General features: G+C 39.7%; 1 protein-coding gene across 1 annotated transcript in view; it reads right to left on the reverse strand.

Annotated features, from left to right (window-relative positions):
- LOC133961268 (inactive N-acetylated-alpha-linked acidic dipeptidase-like protein 2) overlaps window positions 1-20,780 on the reverse strand; it is a 376,914-nt gene that overhangs the window by 60,481 nt on the left and 295,653 nt on the right. The window contains exon 13 of the mRNA XM_062396349.1: window positions 15,873-15,962. Within this exon, the coding sequence (XP_062252333.1) occupies window positions 15,873-15,962 (90 nt within the window). The remainder of the gene's footprint in view (window positions 1-15,872; window positions 15,963-20,780) is intronic.

Consider the following 20,780-nt stretch of genomic DNA (forward strand, 5'->3'; position numbering starts at 1 on the left):
CTGCAGCCGAAACCCATGGCCACTACTGGAGTACTGAAGTGCGCCACTAGATGAGCTAGCGGGCATCTGTGAATTACATGTTCAGGTATGGCTATTCCTGTACCTCCTACTCTCTACTGCAACTGTAATTCACTCCTGTTCAGGAGCAGACTCATGCCCTTGTGCCTTCTCTATCTTTATAAAACCCTAAAATTCTGTTTATCACGTGTTTACCACATTAATCCATGTTGCGTAAACCAGGACTCAGGTTCAATCTGAGAAAGTTGTGGAGTTCATAGGTTGTTTAGGTTTATTTAGATATTAGAGTGTCTACAGTTGCAGTGGTCATGGGTGTAATCTCTGGGCCTGTATTTTCATTGTTGTTTTGCTGACCTGTTTATTTTAAATCATAATGTACAAAGGTTAAAATAAACTAAACTTTATCTTGTCTGTCATAGTCACTTAAAACCTATTCTATTAATTAATTAAGCTTTAAGACTTAACATCATTGGAGAACTTGCACCAGATCAATGTTTCAGAATTTGAATCTTTAAACACCAAATGCGATTCAATAGTTTTAGATATAAAACAATACGCCTGGGAGAAGTGACATTGCGTAAATAAAAGCCTAAAATACACATATGTAAGAAGTCCTGTAAGTATTCCGACCTCTACACAATTAAAGTGAAAATAGTGAGTTCCTGCTGCCTCTATGGGTTTTTGACTGGAAATCGATGGCATCCATTTATATCTAAAGCAAAATAAAGTGTGTAGAAAGGGATTTTCTTTGAAAGCGATACTTTTCAACAAGTTCCCCCTTTCTCTCTAGCTGTCGCAAACCCTGGTCCTCTACAGAAGGAGGCACAGCGAGACTGGAGTTTAAAATTTCAGGCAGGGAGACAGAGGTTAAAAGACAATTTGTTTTGCAATTGGAGTTTAGCACTTCCACTTGTCTTGTACAATGACGACTGAAACAATGAATTGACTTCAAGGACGAACATGCCTTCTCCCGTTTAGCAGCTTACTTCACTGAACTGCTTTTTTTTCCTCTCTCAGTCTTATGCTTCTTTATTCTAAAACCTCCTAGTTGACCTGCTTAAAGATCTGGAACAGATCATTTTCATAATGACAGCCCAGGACAGGGAAAGTCTTTGTTGAAAAGCTTGAGTTCAGAGTACTACATAAGTTGTATACGATGGCTTGAGTCACAATTAATATCATTGATGAGATTTCAGAAATGTGACAGTCCAAGCAAGTTCCCTACTCAGTGAAAATAATGGCTGTCTCACAAGCTCTTGATAATAGTTTCACTACTTTAAAGCAATTACTCAGAAATCCTGATGGAGCGACCAGACAGTCGGCATCCATAACATGGAGTCTTTTGAGATAACCCTAAAGGAAAGCTTCTCTGAAAATTGCTTGAACTACTGCTTTCATGCCTCACTAGTGCTCCATATTTTACACTGTTACTCAGTCACACAGACTTTCATCCTGCCCAAACCGTAGGTTATAAATATAAAATGTGGTTTTTTAACCTCCTTCTTTGTTCGGTTTATTGGCGGGTGGCAACCAACATCAAGGTGCATTATCGCTTCTATTATATCCTTTTCCTCTTTTCTCTGTTCTTCTTCTAAGGGTTCTTAGGTCCCTTTTTCTTTGTTCCGTTTATTCTTTTTTTTTCTACCTGTTATCCAGCAGCAATTTACATCTTAAAATGTTCTTATTTTAGTGAGACCATCCTTGCCTATGGCAAAAGGCTTGGATCTAGTATCCTTACTGCTTTCAACTACAACTCAACAAGCAGGGAAACAACCTTCTCTGCCCAATTAGATTTACCAGTGAAGCATGATCAGTATAAATTCAAACATGCCTTCAGGACCGTAATGTCTTGTAATTTTCTGGTATTACACTCAAACTAAATTGTAGTTGTTGTACTTAGATCGATTAAACTCAGAAACATGTCATTTTATAATATAATTACGCTAGATACCAGCGACACAGTGAAGAATCCTGGAAATAAGTGATCTACACCTGCTGCTCCAATTATTATTATTATTGTTATTGTTATTATAACCAGCCCGCCTGCCCCACATTCTGTCTCAAGCAGTTGGCCACCCACCCACAGCCCGGTTCTGTTCAAGGTTTCTTCAACATATGTCATTTTTCTGAAGAATACATTTATTTAATCGATTCAACATTTGTTTGAATACATGTTGCAACTGTTGCAATTTAGCAGTCATGACGGTCATTGCAGGTGTTTAATGTTATGCTTAAAATTCTAATTTCATATAGAAAAATAACAAATACCTTCAATCTTCAAAAGATAAGCATGTGGTGCTGACTGCTGAAATATGCTGTTCTGTTGCTCTGTTCAAACCAGTTTCCCACTGTGGGAAATATGAAGCAGGGCCTCAGATGAGCAGGGCAGCAGCTTAATCATTAGGCCTGATGGATGGGGGCCCGAGCTGGGCAAGGGGGAGAAGGAGAGGGACGGAGGAGGAGGAGGAGAATTAGACAGGTAGGATGGCGAGAGATGGAGGGTAAGTGGGAAAGAAAGAGTGTTTGAGAGAGATTTACAGGAGACGGGAAGGAAGGAGACCGATGGAGGGAAGGATGAACAGAGGGGAGACATGCAGGCGGCCACAGAGGAGGATCCGTCCAACAAATTACCTTCTCCTCCATTACAAAGGCTGTCAACCTGGATGCCTCTGTCAGCTCTCATACATACGCATGCCTGTCTATGTTGCACACACACCATCCACAGACTCCCAGGCATGCTTCTCACCCAAGTTAACAGACAAATGGACAAGAGGACAGATTTTCTGGCTATCTTTCCCTGGTGTTTATTTGTTAGCAGGATTTCATAATAATTGCCAGATCGATGACCGCAAACTTGGCTGTAGGATGTGGGATGGATCAGCAAAGAACTAAAAAAAATTTGGTTTGTATCAGGATCAGAAAGCTGATCCAGGAAATGTTCACTTCCTTTAACATTAAAATAGGGCGTTTTTTTGTCAACATTTCCTGTCCAATGTGGTGCAGGTACAATAAAAAAATCTGGATCTGGTGAATTATTATGTGGTTTCACAAGGGAATTGTCAGGTTGTTGTTAGGAGCAGGTGGACCCAAGATGCAGAGACAGAGTTGCAAAAAAGTGAAAAAACATGAGGACTGGTGCAGATAATCAGTTGGAAAACACAAGGAGCAGAAACTACAAAATAAAACAGGAAACAGAACACAGGGAGAAAATAAATCTAAACACAGAAAGAAACAGAGTGGGAAACGGAGTGGGACACCTTAAAACACATGTATGGGTCGAATACAAACATAAACACAGGGATAGACAAAAAACACAAGGAGGTCATAATCAAAACTGAAAACACTTTGGACAGTCCAAAGTCATAATCATGACAGAAATACCTCGGCGGAGGTATTCACTCTAATTTGTTTAAACAGTAATGATTCTTTGTATCTCGTGTCTTACTTTTCATTTCCTGCTCAATTCCTAATTGTAATACTTCAAATAAAGCAATAATATATATATATATGTTGGGAAGAAGCTGTTCCTCAGTCTGGACTTCACACATCTGCACCTCCTGTGTGTGTGTGTGTAGTTTGATATAAAACATGGGTATAGTGTAACATATTAACACGTAGACCCCAGAGAGTGTCAAAACAGTTTTAGAGCTCTGATAATGTGACAAAGTTCAATTAATTTACACAGTGAGGGTTGTGGCACACACTCCCCTGGGTTTGTAGCAGCTGAGATTATTCAGCACTATTCACACCTGTATGCTTGACTTGACTTGCATATGACACTAGATAGATAAAATACAAAATTAATGTATTTACAGGCACCAGGATATTGTATCAAGCATTTTGATGGACCAATTAAAGAAAATAAAAGGTGGAAAATGATCAAATCCTCATTTCAACATAAGGGGACTGCAGTAAACCCTTTTCAATAGTTCAATAGCATGTGTTATTGAGCAGAGGTTTTATGCATTAAATATGATGATGAACAGATGATAATGCACGTTCATCTGCTTTAGGATTCATATAATGGTTTTTTTTCAAGGGTCAAATTTAGTGTGCATGTATTGCTTGTATTTAAATTATATGTTTTTTATTCAGACGACAAAATTCGGTACATCATATAACCTCTCACTTTTCCCTGTAAATATCCCAATCAAAATCTTTTGTTTGAGGTTACGGTTGGACAGCCACTTCACCACTATTGCCACCCCTGTTTTTAAACTACAGCCTGGCAAATTTCTCTTAGAGTGGAACTAATAAAGCAATATTTCATTGTATATTATCATTATTTCAGATAAGTCTTTGAAAAATCTACTCGTGTCAGGTTTTCAATATTTTAACTATAGTCTATGTCTGAACTCTAAATAAATAAAGATAGAAGCATTTCAAATTATAGCTGTAATCTTAACAATAATGATAGAAGCAATTTGAGCCAGATAAATGGCCTTCACACAAATTATTTAATAATAACCTTTTCCTTCCTAGTGTTTAATCTTGAAATTAAAATGTGTGAGCGTCACAGTTTTGTTTTGTTGTTTTGGTTAAGTTGTTTTGAATGTCTGTACAAACAGAACATTGTTTTGATATAGCAAGAACACAATCTTTTCTCCAATTGTCAACACCACTGGTCCACATGCCATCAGCTGTGTCATGGCTGGTCAAGAGATGAACATTTTGAGACTTTGCTCCTTATCATTCCAATGCCAAGAAGGAGGGACTACACTTGCGCACTCTCGAGGAGGAAGAACCAAGACCGACTGTTATAAAATCTTACAGATGCCGGCTGTTGAGGCGTTCTGATGGGTCTGCGGTTCTGAAGCGACTTGTTGGATGCCCATTGTTTTGCTGATTGATATCTTTCATTGCTTCCTAAATAAATACTTGATTGAACAAACCGAGTTCGGCTCATCTTCTCATATTTAGGATAAACCAACATGCCTGACACTAGGCCAGTCAGGTCTGAGTCTATTTGCAAGGGTCAGAGTCCAGATTTGAAAGTTAAACAGAAGAAAAATAATTAAATGAATTAAATCTCTAATGACCTGAACTCAAATCAGGCCAAAAGGATCTTGTCCAGAGGGAGTGAACAGGTCTAATTACATGCCCTGTACCTTTCCATTCTACAAACAAGTACAAGGGCTTTCAGCTTGGAGTTGAATCACATAACAGCTGTGATTAGGATTTATGGCAGTATAAGTACATCATTGTGGTGTACCCTAAAATAAGCATTGTAGTATTTGTAAAGGTAGACACAAAGGCAAGGGAAATAACAAGGAGACCTAGGATTAGAGAGTTTTTAAAGAAGAGGAGACAGAGAGATGAAGCTGGGGGGGGGGCAGGGACTCGGTGGTGGGAAGATGGATTGTGAGGTCTGTATCATGCAGGTGTCTGGTTATCCTTCAGTGAGTTGTTCCCCCTTAGTTGAAGTGCAACACCTCAAAAATAAAAACAAACTCTTAACACAGCAGTAGTACGAGTTAAGAGTGCTGCTGGGTTTATGAAATGCTTTTGTAGATGGTAACTGTCTATATTATTTGGTAACTGTTGACCATTCAAGGAAATCTGCGGGGCCACGGTGTCTCATGAGGAAAAACCTCTTATCTCTAAAAATGCTCCTTAGGCGTTACAAGCAAGAGCACAGAGATAAATTAAATTTATCAACACACTAGCCGAGGCTTTGATCTTACTGGATGGAAAAGCCTCTGTTTTCCTGCCTCCTTTTCGCCTCAGTATAATCTCTACCCTTAGTCTCCGCTCTAATGTTCCCCTCTTCTTGAGCATTTATTGACAAGGCAGTGGGCATGGTTGGAAGGAAGTGGCATAATACAAATAAAAAAAAAGAAAAGATGAATCTAGTTTTTAGAGCATGGTAATAATATTACAAATACTTTTAAAGGATGACTACATTCTGGTCCTGGGAATAAAGTAATACGGTTGTACAATAATGAGATAACCATTATAGATGACTCTCTTTACGAAACACAAAAAATAAAAATAAGATTACACCAATGCTATTACCATTGTAAGTAACAACCCTCTGCTGCACACTGATTGAAAGTGTAATTGCTCGAAATTTTTGGCTCCTGGTTTAAACCTTAAGTAGAACGTCACCCTCAAATTAACTTTCTGCCCAGGAATTCTGAACTTCCCCTCATGATTACATCTGATGGTATTTTTGTTCTTGGAGAGAAATGAGAAACAGAGGTTAAGTGAAGGATTCACAGAACTCATTAAAAAAGGTAGATGAGCAGAGACCAAAGAAGAAATGTGCTAAATACTCCTCATATCCACCCACTTAACCATCATGCATCCGATTCTTTCCCCAGAACAAGGGGTCTCTCATAAGTGTCAGCTTCTTCTTCCTGCTCTCTTTGTTTCTTTGTCATTTCCTGTCGTGTCTCTTTTATTCTTTTCTTCCTCTACTGCTATTTTTGCATGTGTCTGGCTATGAGCAGATATTTGCTTCATTATAGGCGTAATTCACCTTCCCCACCTTTCTCTTTCTTTTGGTTGGATTATCCATCCCTCCATTTCTTTGAAACTTCTCTCCTGTTTGCACTAATCTGTTTCTCACTGGGAGGCATCTGGAACATTTAGTCTATATCACCTTCATCTCTGCTTGCATCCTTATCTGCTACTTTGTCATTCTCCCTGTTTCCCTTTGTCCATTTTTGGCTCTGTTTGCTCTGTTCACATCCGGCCCTCCTCTCTCCTTGTCTTTTTTCTTTTCTTTTTTTTCATCTCCTTATCCTTCCATTTGTGCTTGTCTCAAAGCCAAGGACATGAAATCAATTTCAATGATACTTGTAAATTGCTTGTAAATAAGCTTCCTCTCTGTTCTCTGTCATCCAGCAGGTATCGCTGACTGGATCTGCCACTTCCACTCAATACTCATCATCATCATCATCAAGAAGAAACTGCATAAAACCCAGTTTGACAACCCCTGTGAAGCCCTTTTAAATATAAGCTGCTTCCTACCTCTGTCTGCTGCACCTGGCAGCTCCACCTCTTGTCTGAATAATGAAATCAATCAAGTTGAAATTGAGGAATAATTTAATACCAATCTTTTTTACTTTTTCACAAAATAATACAAGTGCATCGATTTCATGCAGTGAGCGGCCAGGCATGTTGAGATGGAAGAAGCAGATCTGAAGTTCCCTTTTTTTTATTGAACTTGAGGCAATGTGGAATGCAACATTATAAATGCCTGAACCAGTGTTCTCGGTTTTTTGTCTATTTTTACTGGATGGACAACATAGCTTGTCGATACAGTCTATGACTGTTATTATGATTATTATGAGAAGTTTTCCAAATCAAGGTCATTGACAAACATTGACCGTTTGGGTAGGGTTAGGAGACTTGTTACTCATCACAGCAAGGGACTAACATTAGAGGGTCTTGACGCAAAACCATCATAATCAATCATTATATGAATGGTTTAAACAGATAGCAATGCTTTGTTTTACTTGAGTTCTCAGGTAGGAACATAGAGGGATGAATTTGGAATATTACAGATTTTGCATCTGGCTAATGTATATTCTATACGTTTAGGAAATGTTGTGTTCTCTCCCGCAGGTAATTTAATTTCTCTAGATGTATTTTATATTCAACACACAGGCACTCTCAAACCTCTCCAGTTCCATTGTGTATGCCCAGCGGTGTGCAGCAGGGACCAGTAAAGGAGCGTGCCAGGGCTGTTGGTCTTTCGCCTAATCATTGCGAGCCTCGTCTTGCTGGTGTTGGGGGAAACCAACTTGCACACAACGTCTTGCTTTAAAAAATTAGCTGCACAGAGTACAAGGCCCACTGAGAGACGTTGAGAGAGGCCGGGGGAGCAATGGATACAAGAGAAGAGCGAGAACAAGATGAAGAGCGAGGGAGGGAGAGATGCCTGCTGTTGCCACCTGCCTCCCTGAACCCTCCCAACCGAGCTACGTCCAAAACTGAACTTGACAAATGAGTACAGGGACGGAGAGCATAAGCACAGTCCCTGAGCTACAACACTAAAAATGCACATACACCATTCCATGGAGAGTTAGGGGTGGATGTGTATGTGTATATATGTGTGAGTGCTAGAGAGAGAAAGGGAAACAGAGAGACAGAGAAGAGGAACACATTGTGCAGCACAATAGAAGCAGAAGGTGATACATGGAAATAAAACCGAAAAATTCAGTTTAATTCAATCTTCATTGCTAAATAGATTTTTAGATCATATTCCTGATTATTCTATATTGTAATTCAGACCACACATCAGGGATAACAAATGAATATGACAGTTAATGTCCAATGCGAGTGATGTCAGCGACTCAAGTTTTCCCCTCACTATAAGACGGGACAGCATCACAACATTTTGCTGCGGCACCAAATGAACTGAAAAACAAGTCAAACCAAGATTTACAGCTCTGGAGAGAGAGAGAATAATATGTTGCCCTATTTTTTTACCTTGACAATTTTTGGGGATGATACAGTTCTGATATAAGAAATAGTGATTATGGTTTTTCGGTATGGTATTATACATCATTTGCCTACTGTGGCTTTTTGTCTTTCAGAGTTAATCAGACCTGAAAGTGGCTTGTTAGTACAGAGTCCTGAACTAAGCAGGAGTTACGATCAGATATCGGACAAGGCCAAAAATATACCTCAAAACAGCAATAAACAAAACAGTCAAAATGGAAATTTAAACTTTTTCATTAGAGATCTATCTGTTTGTAAACTGCTGAAAAGCTTTTCTCATTCACCACCATTCAGTTTGTATAATAAATTTAACCTTTTTATGGGCTCTCAATTCTGAGACTCAAGTTCAATTAGATTGAACTTTCTGATGCCGTGTGATTTTTCGTCTGGAACACACTGTGCCCTTCGTCACTGAAACAGAGCACATTTCTTACTTTGTTGTGTCCGGTCATTACTTGCAATTTGCTGGTGCAGTGCATCAATTTCAGTACGGGAATTATCAAGGTCTTTGTTCTGCTGCACAGAGGTAACTCATAGCACCATGATGCCATTAAGGGGACAAATGAACTTGAGATATCTTTTGATTTGACATGGTATGTTGTGTTTGTTATGGATAAAATGTATAGCTTGGCTAGTGTGGGTTGTTTGAAAGACAACCAAGGCTACTGTCTATTTTTAATTTTCTATTTTGTGTGTATATGCATGTATATACAGTATAAGTTAGGGGGAGCAACGTAATATATAATGTTTTTCCCATACTGAATAATTATTATCTGATAAGTCGAGTAACACAGAGGACCTGCTCAAGAGTATTTAAATATAAAGGGTAAAGAAAGCCACAATGTGTACAATTTAGATAATTACACACTCTTGAAAACATCACTGGGATTATTTTGTATTCAGTTTCTGGAAATAGACCCCTTCCAACTAAATCTTTCACACTGAACCCTTCGCGTGCACAACATCATCTCTGCCACCTTCCATCTGCCCTTCGTCACAACATTTTGTTTGTTTCTCATTCCTAAATGCACATTTAGTTCGGTTAACCACATGGTTTTCACAGCACAGCAGCACCAAACGTCCGCCTGGGCAGAGATTCAATCAGTCAGAATAAACGGACACACCTGTGCTGTGATCACAAGCACAACAACCTGATGCCACTGTCCATGGCACTGGAAAAAAGATGCTGCACAGTTTGTAACATACGATCTAGTGCCACACCATCACACAGCATCTCATCAATTTACAAGTGTAACACAAAGACCATACAGGGGCCAGGATGGTGAGAATAGGATGAGAAACTTCTGCTTTTGTGTATCATTTACACATATTGTAACCGGGAAATAGGCCAGTGCTACAGAGAAGACGTAAATAAGAATGATTTATTAAATTAAGATAAATCAAGCTGTAACCATGTAAAAGCTTGAGGTCGTAGGTAAATGAAGAAATAACACATTTGGGCCGGCTGAGGTCAATTTGAGTAAATACTAAGAAAATGGGGGAGTTGAGGTGTGAATGCGGAAGGAGAGATGTGAGGCAAATATAATGAGTGAGGAGAATGGCAGCTGTGACAAGATAGTTGTTGTTGCGATTTGCATCAAAATCTCTGTCTTTCACTCCAATTCATAAGCTGGAGTCAAATCTGATGTATTTTCACATTCTGCATGATTTACACTTTCCAAGGATACCATTCATTTCCAAATCTTTATAATTCAACTTGGAAATATTGAGAAAATGCACATCTAACAACATGATAATTTGTTTAATAATCAGATTTTTATAATTTGGTCATTATCAAGGTAATTTGTTCATAGGTGTTGGGACACCAATTGCTACGTTACAAACAGGACCTGCCAACAGGAAATATGGCACAAGAATAAGGAAAAACTACCTAAACTAACTAAAACTAATATTTAAAGTGGAAAAAACATAGAAACCTCAGAGGGAGCAGCATGTAAGGGATCGCTCTCCCAGGTCGGACAGAAGGGCAATAGATGCTGCGCAATACATATTTTAATTTGGCAAAAGATCTATGTGATCTAAGTGGTAACACCTGGGTCAAAGAGACAAGAGAACTTTCACGATGAGATTCCCCTTAAGTATGGAGCTCTAATGTTTTGATTTAGTGCTATACAAACGAAACAGAATTGAGCTGAAATATTATTCTCACTGCAAATCCAACCACTGATATGTTCGGTTACAGTGATCACACTATGTACAGAAACAACCATGAATATACGTTCTGACTAAACATCTAAACAGAGCTGAGCTGGTTTTCAATAAGTTAAGTTTACACATGTAGTTTTATATCGGAATAGTGAAACTCTCCTCCTCAGGCAAATGAACAAAATGTTTGTCATTTCAGAAAATGCCCAAAGGTAGTAGTACTTTCCACACAACACAATTTTTTCCCAACCTTAACCAAGTTCCAGCTTTAAGCAATACATAATCTCTACGCGGTTCTATTCAGATCGTGTTTGTGACCTGAACCCCCCAAACATTCACCAAGGTGTCAGGTGAATGCAGTTACAAATGGATATATTTTGTTACTTGTGGAAAGAATGCAGTGAACTGTATATCAGCGAGTCAATGCAAAAAGCACCAGTGGTCCCGACCTACAGAAAGCCCCTGACCCTCAACTCAGTGGATGTCAAATATGACAAGTGTTTAACGCAAGCAGCACTGTAATGTGTTTAGTCAGTTATTGTAGTATTGGTTTTTCAGGTTATTGCCAAGCTTTTTCTCTGCTTCTCCATGGTAGGTAAGGGGTTTTGCATGAAAGAAAGAACATCAGAGAAAAATGAGCTGCCAAGAATCCGCCATTTATCCAAGCAATCATTGTACAGCAGGGATGGAATGGACATGAAGGTCGCCTGCACAGTGGACAATAACAACCTATACTGTGCACGCACGCAAACACAAACACACACGCACACAACCACAGCTGAAAGCAGTTTTGCTCTTTTTTTTAAATCTTCACACAGGGCTAAAATAAAATAATCTGGGACCTTTGCGTAAATATTGAAGCAAAGGAAGGAGAAATGTCACGTGCATGTCAGAACTTTGTGCCTGCCTTTAACCTTTAATATTAAAGGTACCCTGTGGTGTTTGTGACCACTAGTGATACCATGACATCTTTTCGTACATTTATTGTACATTTATTCAATCTTAACTTCCCAAGACCGTATCTATAACATGTTCTCTCTTTCTCTCTCTAAAGACACAAAGAGACACTGACTCAGCTGATGTCTCTAACCCACTATAGATTCAATTCTGATTTGTTTGGCAGGACCCCTCAATGTCAACACTGATCAACACATAATGATCGATACTTTTCATAATGAGTTAAATCTTTCTTCAGAGAGCACGTATTCATTCATTAATTCAGCTAATCCTGACGGTGCTCGCCCTCTACTCTCTCTTACACTTACACACACACACACACACACACACAAACAGTGTCGGACGCACGTAAACTCAAACTGGGCACGAACAACAGCAAGACAATGTATAGAGAGCCGGAGGTAATGGCGGGGCTCACTCGGTCTGGCTCAATTCAGTTGGCAGTGCACAGTGTGAATGATAGACACAGAGGGGAGCAGAAAATTACTGACAGAGCCAGTAAAAACTGTAAAAAATTACTTTTATAATGTATAACCAGATTATTTCATCAGCATTTGTGTTGGGATTATTCAGTCCCAAGATTTTTGATCAGCCTTTTATAGTAGTTAGTGTGGGCGGGGCACTGTGCCTTCAGTCGGTAATGTGAGAAGGGGAAAGCAGGACAGGACAAACCTTAGATGACAAAGAGTAACAAACCGACAAAGGACAAAGGGGAACACAGAGGCTTATATAGAGACACAGGGAAGGCAGGGGTAATAAGCCACAGGTGCAACACATGACGACTGGGGAAGACAATAACTGAGACAGGACGTGAACACACACGAGAAGCTGAAAACACACAAGGAAACAAGACTACAAAATAAAACAGGAAACAGAAAACACAAAGAGATTGAAATCAACAAACTAAAATGACAGAATGTCACAGACTAGCTACGGGTGCTGATCCTCACCCTGACAAACACATTCACAAAATCTCTTCCTGTCTGGCAAGTAAAAGCACAATGTCCTTTTTGTTGCGGCAATGCTCAAGCAAATTGCTGAGCTTTTATTTTGAAAACTTACCGCATCTCTGAAATGTAATATACAAAAACGTTACACTCTTAAAACATAAACTGTATAAACCACACAAAGGAACCAATAAAGCAAATTCAATAGCATTTATTGAAAAACATTGACAAATTAATAAACAAACATTAATAAGTGACAGTATATTGTAGAACTGTTTGAGGAGGACTCACTAATTACAAGGAACGCTTCTGAAGCTGCTCTGGAGCATTTGCACAGAATTGGACAACAGCCATTCCAAACAGGCAGGCTTAGAATTGGCAATGTACTATCATACAATGCCATACAGAATGTCCAAATAGTTAGCACCTAAAGCACAAAAAGAAGATCTCTCGTCAATTAAACTGCTTCTGTCTTATTCTATACACTGTACTGCTGTACGTAATACAAGGCCCTTTGTTTGAGACGGGGGCGTTGAGGAATTGGAACTACTCAATAAGTTGATCCGTCCGCGTTAACAGCTTTGAAAATGTGGCAGTGCACTTTTCCTGCCAGGCAGTACTTGCACCCTAAGTATACTTCCACACATGTGAGGTAAGGACACATCAAAATGAGGCGTCTTCATTTAGAGCCGGCTCTCCATAATAGATAATGAAAATGTCAATGTGCGTTATGTAATTTGTAAACTGTGACAGCTATTCTACAGTGGCAGCAGCTGTGGTGAACTGGTGGCATTTATAAGCAATGAGAGAGTTCCTCCTAACTGTGAGGGCTATTTTAAAAGAGTCCAATCTGTAAGCTGAGATAGAGATCCCAATTTGGCAACAGTCCACGTCAGCAGTGTATATTTTATCTAGCCTGACGTTGTCAGACTCACAATTCTAGTCAGAATGTGAGTCTGAGACCGCTTCATTGGGCTGTGATTATGGGGCGTGTTTCAACTGACCAGGAAGTAAAATTCCTCTTCGCTCAATTGGATAGACCTACAACCAAGGCAGCCTTGGCGCAGCGCGGTGCTTCAGCCTCCGGTGTGACTGGCACAAAGCCGTGCAGCGATCTACTGGATCAACGGGTGATATTATTAGCGCTGCCCGGCGGTTCAGCGTCGCTTCAGTGTCCGGTGTGAACAGCCAAGCGCCGGCGCTATAGGGATTAGCGCAGTGCTTTGGCGTCGCCTCCACGTTCTGTTTTCCTCTTTCAAAATGAATGCGCTGTTGATGTCTTCTAAAACAGACTCAATGGCAGCATCTACACATCTCAGCTCGCCAGCGGCAGGCATGTTAGTTGAAAACGAATTCAACCCAAGGGCAATGTGGTGATGACGTGGTTGATTACGTTACCGTTGATCATCTGTCAATCATCGTATAAAGCCCGCCCTGACAATCTGATTGGCCCGGTCGGGAATCATTTTTTCCCAACGGAGCGACTCCAGACCGAACTGCCCGACCAAAAATGTTGTGGGCGGGGCTAAGTTCGTCTGGCATCCAGGCTATATTTTATCTGATTTTAACACAGTCATTGTAGAAGAGAAAAGTTCTAACTTGAATTGCAAAATGAAGAAAACAGGAGGCCAGTGCTGTGTCTGAATTCACTCTCACATGCAAAGCCCTTTGTGTAATTGAATGATGGCCTCAAAACGTTCAAAGTTGAGAGCAAGATGTCGGACACGTCTCAATCGTCTCCCCAAGGATGAAGGGGACGCGCCACCAACGTATTTTTTTACTTGTGAAAAAAGGCAGCAAAGGAAGGAGGGTTATGATAGAACCAATTTCCATGTTCAATGTAAAATGTTAATTTTAAGTGAGGAAATTAGTAATTGGTGTGAATTGCACAATGATCATGTTTGATATCAAACACTAACCTGTTTAACCTTCGCAAGCAAAATGGCTTTCTTCATCAGATCTGTTGAGTTAGGAACTGAAAGTAACATCAGTCCTGGCTGTCCCTGCACAGCCTGTTTCATCTACACACATTATAATCAAACACTAGTAGGCTTCGATTACTGCAGCTCCAATGGATGGAGCCATTTCTAATGTTTTACTTACCTAATGACCCCGGTAATTTTGTCTGCCACACCAGCTGATCAACTGACAGTGGCTGGCTTTGCAGTTGCCTAGCAGCCGCAATAGGACGCTGCCAGTGCTTCACCACAACTCAACACAAATAGCGGTCAAACGCTTAAGACTTTCAAGCTAAAGAGAGGACAACTCTCTCAGGCAGGTCTGAAGTAACAACAAACACTAGTGAATAAAGGTGTCTTACAATGAATAAAATACATGTTGCTGTTTTCCTTCTTTGCTCATTGTAGCACTCTATTAGGACCTTTTATTAGCTGATGAGTGGGCACAAGGTCATTTCAAATTTGTTTTAAACTTAAACGTCCAAAAGAAGTGGCTAAGCTAGCGGTCGTTAGCATTTTCGACAGTCTCTGAATGCACCTTGTCGGAATATATCAGTGGACATTCAGGCTGAAAACATGGTGTAAATGAGGCAGTTTTGGGTCGAATATGAATGTCTGGGCTTCTGGAAACTTGTATGACACCCAAGGAGCAGCGTGGAGCATTGTCTTGTTTTCTCTGTTGTTTTATTATGTCTGAAGAAGGACTCACTATTGACTTAAATTCTATTGGATTCTGCTCTAACAAAGTTTAACCACGAGCAGGCACGTTGCACATACATTTTGGGGGGCAGGTGTTCAAACAACAAAAAATCAATTTGTGAGTTTTCTGTTTGTTTATTTTTTAGGAAACGTCGGACCAGTGGCGACGTAATGTTTTCAGCGGCGGTAATGCTGTGGTTAATTTATCAACAAACAACGTCGGAGGATTGCACAAACACCGTCATTACCTGTTTGTCTGATGCTGCGGGTCAGAGAAGAAGTGGCTGCAGCCGTTTGGTGCTCAGCTACATGAGCAACAGGAGGAGGAGGAGGGAGGGCACAGCGGGGGATTCTGAGCGCCACGGAGCATGTCGGGGCAACATTATCACAAGACCTCAAATAAATGACCGTCAGATTTAAATTACGAGATTGAGGCAGTTTTGCTATATTATGAATTGACGTGTCTCACTTTCACTTATCACTTTGTGCTAATGTACAGATGGAAACATCTTGATAAAGAGCCACTGTCTGGACTCTGTTTTCTCTTTTTCCCTTTTCCTTGCCTTTTGCTTTTCTTTGCACATTGAACTGTGAGATACTCGTTTATTGTTGAATGATTTGGAAGGCCCACCAGTCATAGTGCAGGTAGAAGTAGGAATAGGTATGGTGGTCCTACCTTCGCAATGGTTTCATGGAACTTGAAAAGTGGGTCCAGGGTCTCTGGCGATTCCACAGAGAACTGGGCCTCAGACAGGAAACCGGTGTTCTGAGGTGAAAAACAGAGGAAGAAGCAACTGTCATGTACATGTCACCACAATATTCATAATTTATATCCCTGTGAAGTCACTTCAAATCAAATTCTTATCTCATTCAGAAATATTTTGTCATAGAGGGACCACAGTGATTACAAACTTCAAACACGACTCTTCACTCAGCTTCTTCTCTTTTATATTCTAGTTTGTTCTATTTTGTTCTAAGAGATGAAAAACAACTGGAGTGACCTGACAAGGTTTTGACAGGAAACAACACTAAAGGCTCTCAAGGCTCCAGAGCTGCCAGGACGTTTTGTACTGCTGTCAAATACACAAATACACATACAGTCCCACATGCTGACACAAAGTCATTTAACCATGACTGCACACCCCAAAAACTACCTTAGTGTCGCCTCAGCATACATTTAGTGCCCCAAAACAAAGCACTGCATTTTGTCTTCAAAGCTGCGGTGTTGCCTTTGTAGTAGATTTTTTTTTTTTGGTCTTCTTTTCCCTTCAGGGAGTTAAATAAGTAGCAGACTAAGAACTCTGTGTAACTTCAGAAAACTGTTACTGCCTTATTAATGCCCTTGTTAGGGCCCTAGCACTGACAGTGGGAGGCCCTATTGAAATTGTAATGATGATTATTATTATTATTATTATTATTATTCAGGCAAATTAATTGGCTTTTTGAGGGCTTTAACATAATCAAATGCTTACAAAAATTGGCAGAAAGTTAGACAGTGGTGAAAATTAACGTATTCTGGAGGAATTTCCAATGGGCGTCTCAAAATGTCTCAATGTTCCTCCCGAGACCCCTGAACGTGTTCACATTGATCGATCTTCAAAAAAATCTTCTTGTTGTTCTCGCTCTTTCTCTGTTCTCCTCACACAAAGCGCTTTCAGTAATCAGGCTGGTCTCATCAAAATTTCGTAGGAAATCCTACTAAAAGTAATTTATTAGAATTCGTATGAATTCCAGGTAATTGTGAGTCAGGAGGGCTGGGGACACGTGACCTATGCGCTTCTCTCTCTTCGTGAAAACAAAAAACATGGCGGACATTCATCTAACCCTTACCCTAATATGAAAAATACATATGAACTCTGCACCACGGCGATTCAGAAGAATGACAGCCGCATGAATAAGCTGTTCTTGTCTGAGACTGGGTTGTGAGATATTAGAGTGTTAATGAACAAAGGTGTCTCTAACTTGGTCCAAAGTGAAACATATGATTGTGTATAAAGCAAACATACATATTTTGACCATGTCTGGTTTTGAAACTCTCAACCTATATTGAAAATCCATCATGCAAGACTAAATTTGTACATTTTATTAAAGGTAGATTAGGCACAAGATTCTTCCTCCTGTGATGGGAGATGTTTTGTCTGTTCTGTTTTCAGAGGAACTGGCCACTGAAATTCCCGTGGTCATTTTAGTATTGCGTGAACACCAGGCTCTATATCGATACTAGTTCAAGAAATGCGGAAGTTGAAAAATCCCCTCTGAAGTTTAAGAAACACAGGGTTGAACAGGCTAGTGACAGGAACGGACGGTTACAAGTGTCCATATAGATCCTTTGACATACTCACGAGGAAAGTAATGCTGGATCGTGCTTGTTCTGATTTCTTGTTTGAGCAGCCCAGTACTCTTTAGAATTAATTTAATATCGGAGGATTTTACACCTCAGCAATTAAATCTCTTTGCCGACAGTCCAGGAGCCTGAGCTTGCACTCTGTTGCAGACATGCAGTTTCTGCTTCATTTTGTTTAATTAATGCTAAGTCAAGGACACATTTTTCCTAAGCTTTAGTATATTATTATCGTCTTGGTTGTCAATTTCCCTGTGTGAATGAAACATTTCTTGTGTTTTGTGTGTTTGCAAAGTAGTGTGTTTATATATATATATATATATATATATATATATATATATGTGTTTATATACCATCACCACTATATATACCATCACCACTAATCACTAACCGCTAATCCTGGAGTGATTAGTGGTGATGGTCCGTTCCCAAGATCTTCAGGTTGGAGGACAACCGCTCTACCCCTACATGGCCCCTTTAAAGGAAATAGTTATATGTCAGCCATGTAAAGAAGCTTTAATGTGCACCCAACCAACAATCTCAGCCAGTCCATATGGCACATATGGGGAATTAAAGTTTCGAAGGAGAAAGTTCTATGAAGCCTTTTTGTGTGCTGCCTCTGAATAAATGTGTGAATTATTGAGCGCGACATCTGCTGAAAAATGCGCCCCTGTTGTGGATGTCAAGCTGAATATCGGCAGCGTTTCCAAAGAAGAAGAGTCACTTCCTACATTTAGAGGAGAGGAATTAAAACCTAACTCATGGTTACATCTGTGGTGCAGACTCACAGAGCGATTGCTTCTGGTACAGTTTGAACTCAGGGGATTTATGCAGCTGTCATTCTCTGTGGTCAAGCTGTGTTGAGCCTCCAATGGCAAGAGAAAGTAAGTGAAATTTTTTTAATTACCTGCAGTTCCGTAGGATGTGTTAATATCCCGTCAGATATTTATCTTAGTTACAACTATAAGCAAAATAAACAGCTTGAACTATTAACTCTCATCTCATTCTATTGTTCTTGTCTTTATTGAAAACATCAGTCAAACATGAACACTGTAAGTAGAGAAAACACTTTGTTAAAACCCTCTTTTACATTAACAAAAGCTAATTGAGGCATCTCGAAGAGTTTAGAATTAGTTTTTAAATGTTTTGTCAAAATATTTAGTATGATTTAGTTCTGTGGCTACTCACCCTATCGAGCCGCCAAGCGGACAAAACTCGTATGACACAATGCAGAATGCAGGTGTTTTCTTGCTGAAGCGCAGTAGATGTCGGGTGCTGCAGCTGGACAATGACCCTAAACACTGAGTCATAACTAATGCAACATGACTTCAGACAAAGAAAATCCACCTTCAGCTGTGGCCCACTCAGAACCCAGAATTTAATCCAGTAGAGACACTGCACTGACCACAGAGGGAAGCTCCCACCCCACAGCCAAAGAATGTGTCAGAGGATGTCTGAAGACTGCTCTGCGGTAACTCATTAATGCCACTGCTGCCAGAGAAGGTTCACCCAATTCCTAAATCGAAAGATTCTCATTTTATTTTTACTGGCCCGGTGAATATTTAATGGGTGTGTTCAATGAAGACACAGAAGATGACAATTGTTTGTGTTATCAGCTTATGCTTATTGTGTTGGTCTGTGGTTGTGAACGAGAAGAAGATCAGATTTTATGACCAATTTATAGAGAAAATCTGGCCAACACACTTTTTCTTGCCAGCATATGGATGCGTAGTTTAAAATCAGGACCACTGATGGTGATGTAAATAAACGGAATTAAAAGACGAAGTGGCCCCCACACACACAAAAAGACACACACACACACACACACACACACACAATGGTTAATGAAATGACCATTTAATCAGAGTTTTCCTCCAATAAATATGGTGAATACTGCTCTGAATACATCCCATTCAAAAATTGCATTTGAGTATTTTCTTTCGATCTCTGAAACAATCTAATATTAGTGTTCATTTCATATTTTATTTCAGGCCATCCTCTATGGACAGAAATTCCCATACGAGACTGCCATTCATTCAAGTGATAATCTTGCTTTTTTTGTAACAACCATATCTATCTATATAGATAAGTGACAATGATGTCAGTGTTGGGTTCATAAGTTATACATACAAAAGCAGTCAAAGGTTTTAGTACTATTCCATTTTAACAGCTGGTATTTAAATTGACACAATTCAGTGTCTCTGTGTTTCTGAATTGTAAACAAAGAATTTATACACAGGTGGCAATTTCCTCCAAAAGGAATCACTCTTCTTGTTGAACTACATCCAGCAGTCAAAGACACCTGTTCTTCTTTCTACAATGGGAGTCAGAAACTGTTTACAAAGTTTGTTCTAAAACTATTGGAGGCATTTTTTTTAACAAATGATTAACACCTTGCAGCTCCCTTTGCTTTCTCTCTCTGTTCAGTTGAAGTTTGGAGAGTGTGCATATCTTGTGCGCACACACACACACACACACACACATGCATCCACATGCAGAGCCTTTCTCCTCAGTATGGTACAGTGCCATTAGCCATGAATATGTGGTGCTAAGCAGCAGGTCAAATCAAGCACTCTGTTTTGTACTTCACAGGGTCAGGATGAAAGGTTGTAGGAGGCTGATGCCTAAAACAAAGCGAAGGATGACAAGGATCAAAGGTACCTGAGTTCCATTCACTTTGTACTTGGATCCCTTTATACCACATAATATACCCCACTCTTCTTTCTCCATGCCGACCCTGTCTGTGCCTTGATCTCAGCATTTCATCTCACCTTTTCCTTCTTTTTCTTGCTGGGTAATTTAATGAGGATTCTCTGAACAAAAATACTGCCATGGATTGTTTTTTTTTTTTGGTTGATGATAAAATGAGGTATTTCTTTTAAATAGCAATTTTGTTTTACAATTTTGTTAGACCTTGATAATTGTTGCATGCAGTGCAAGCTTCACTGGTACGGAATGAATAAGACTGCACATGTTCCATCCAAGCGTTATCGTCACGGATTTGCATTTTACCACATTATATACAATTATGTGTTAGGATAACTCTCAGTTTAAAGTTAATACACAATGTGAATATTGTGTAATTTCGACTCATTCGTTAACAATGTTGCCAAAGAGAAACCAGGGCACCCGACTGACTGACAAGTTTGCATTAGTTGAATACATCATATGTAAGTGTCTCTTTGTTTGCATGTTGCCCATTGTGTATAGAGATAGGAAGCTGGGTAGATGAGTGTCTATCAC

This window comes from Platichthys flesus, chromosome 9 (genome assembly GCF_949316205.1).
Source record: "Platichthys flesus chromosome 9, fPlaFle2.1, whole genome shotgun sequence".
Lineage (NCBI taxonomy): Eukaryota > Metazoa > Chordata > Actinopteri > Pleuronectiformes > Pleuronectidae > Platichthys > Platichthys flesus.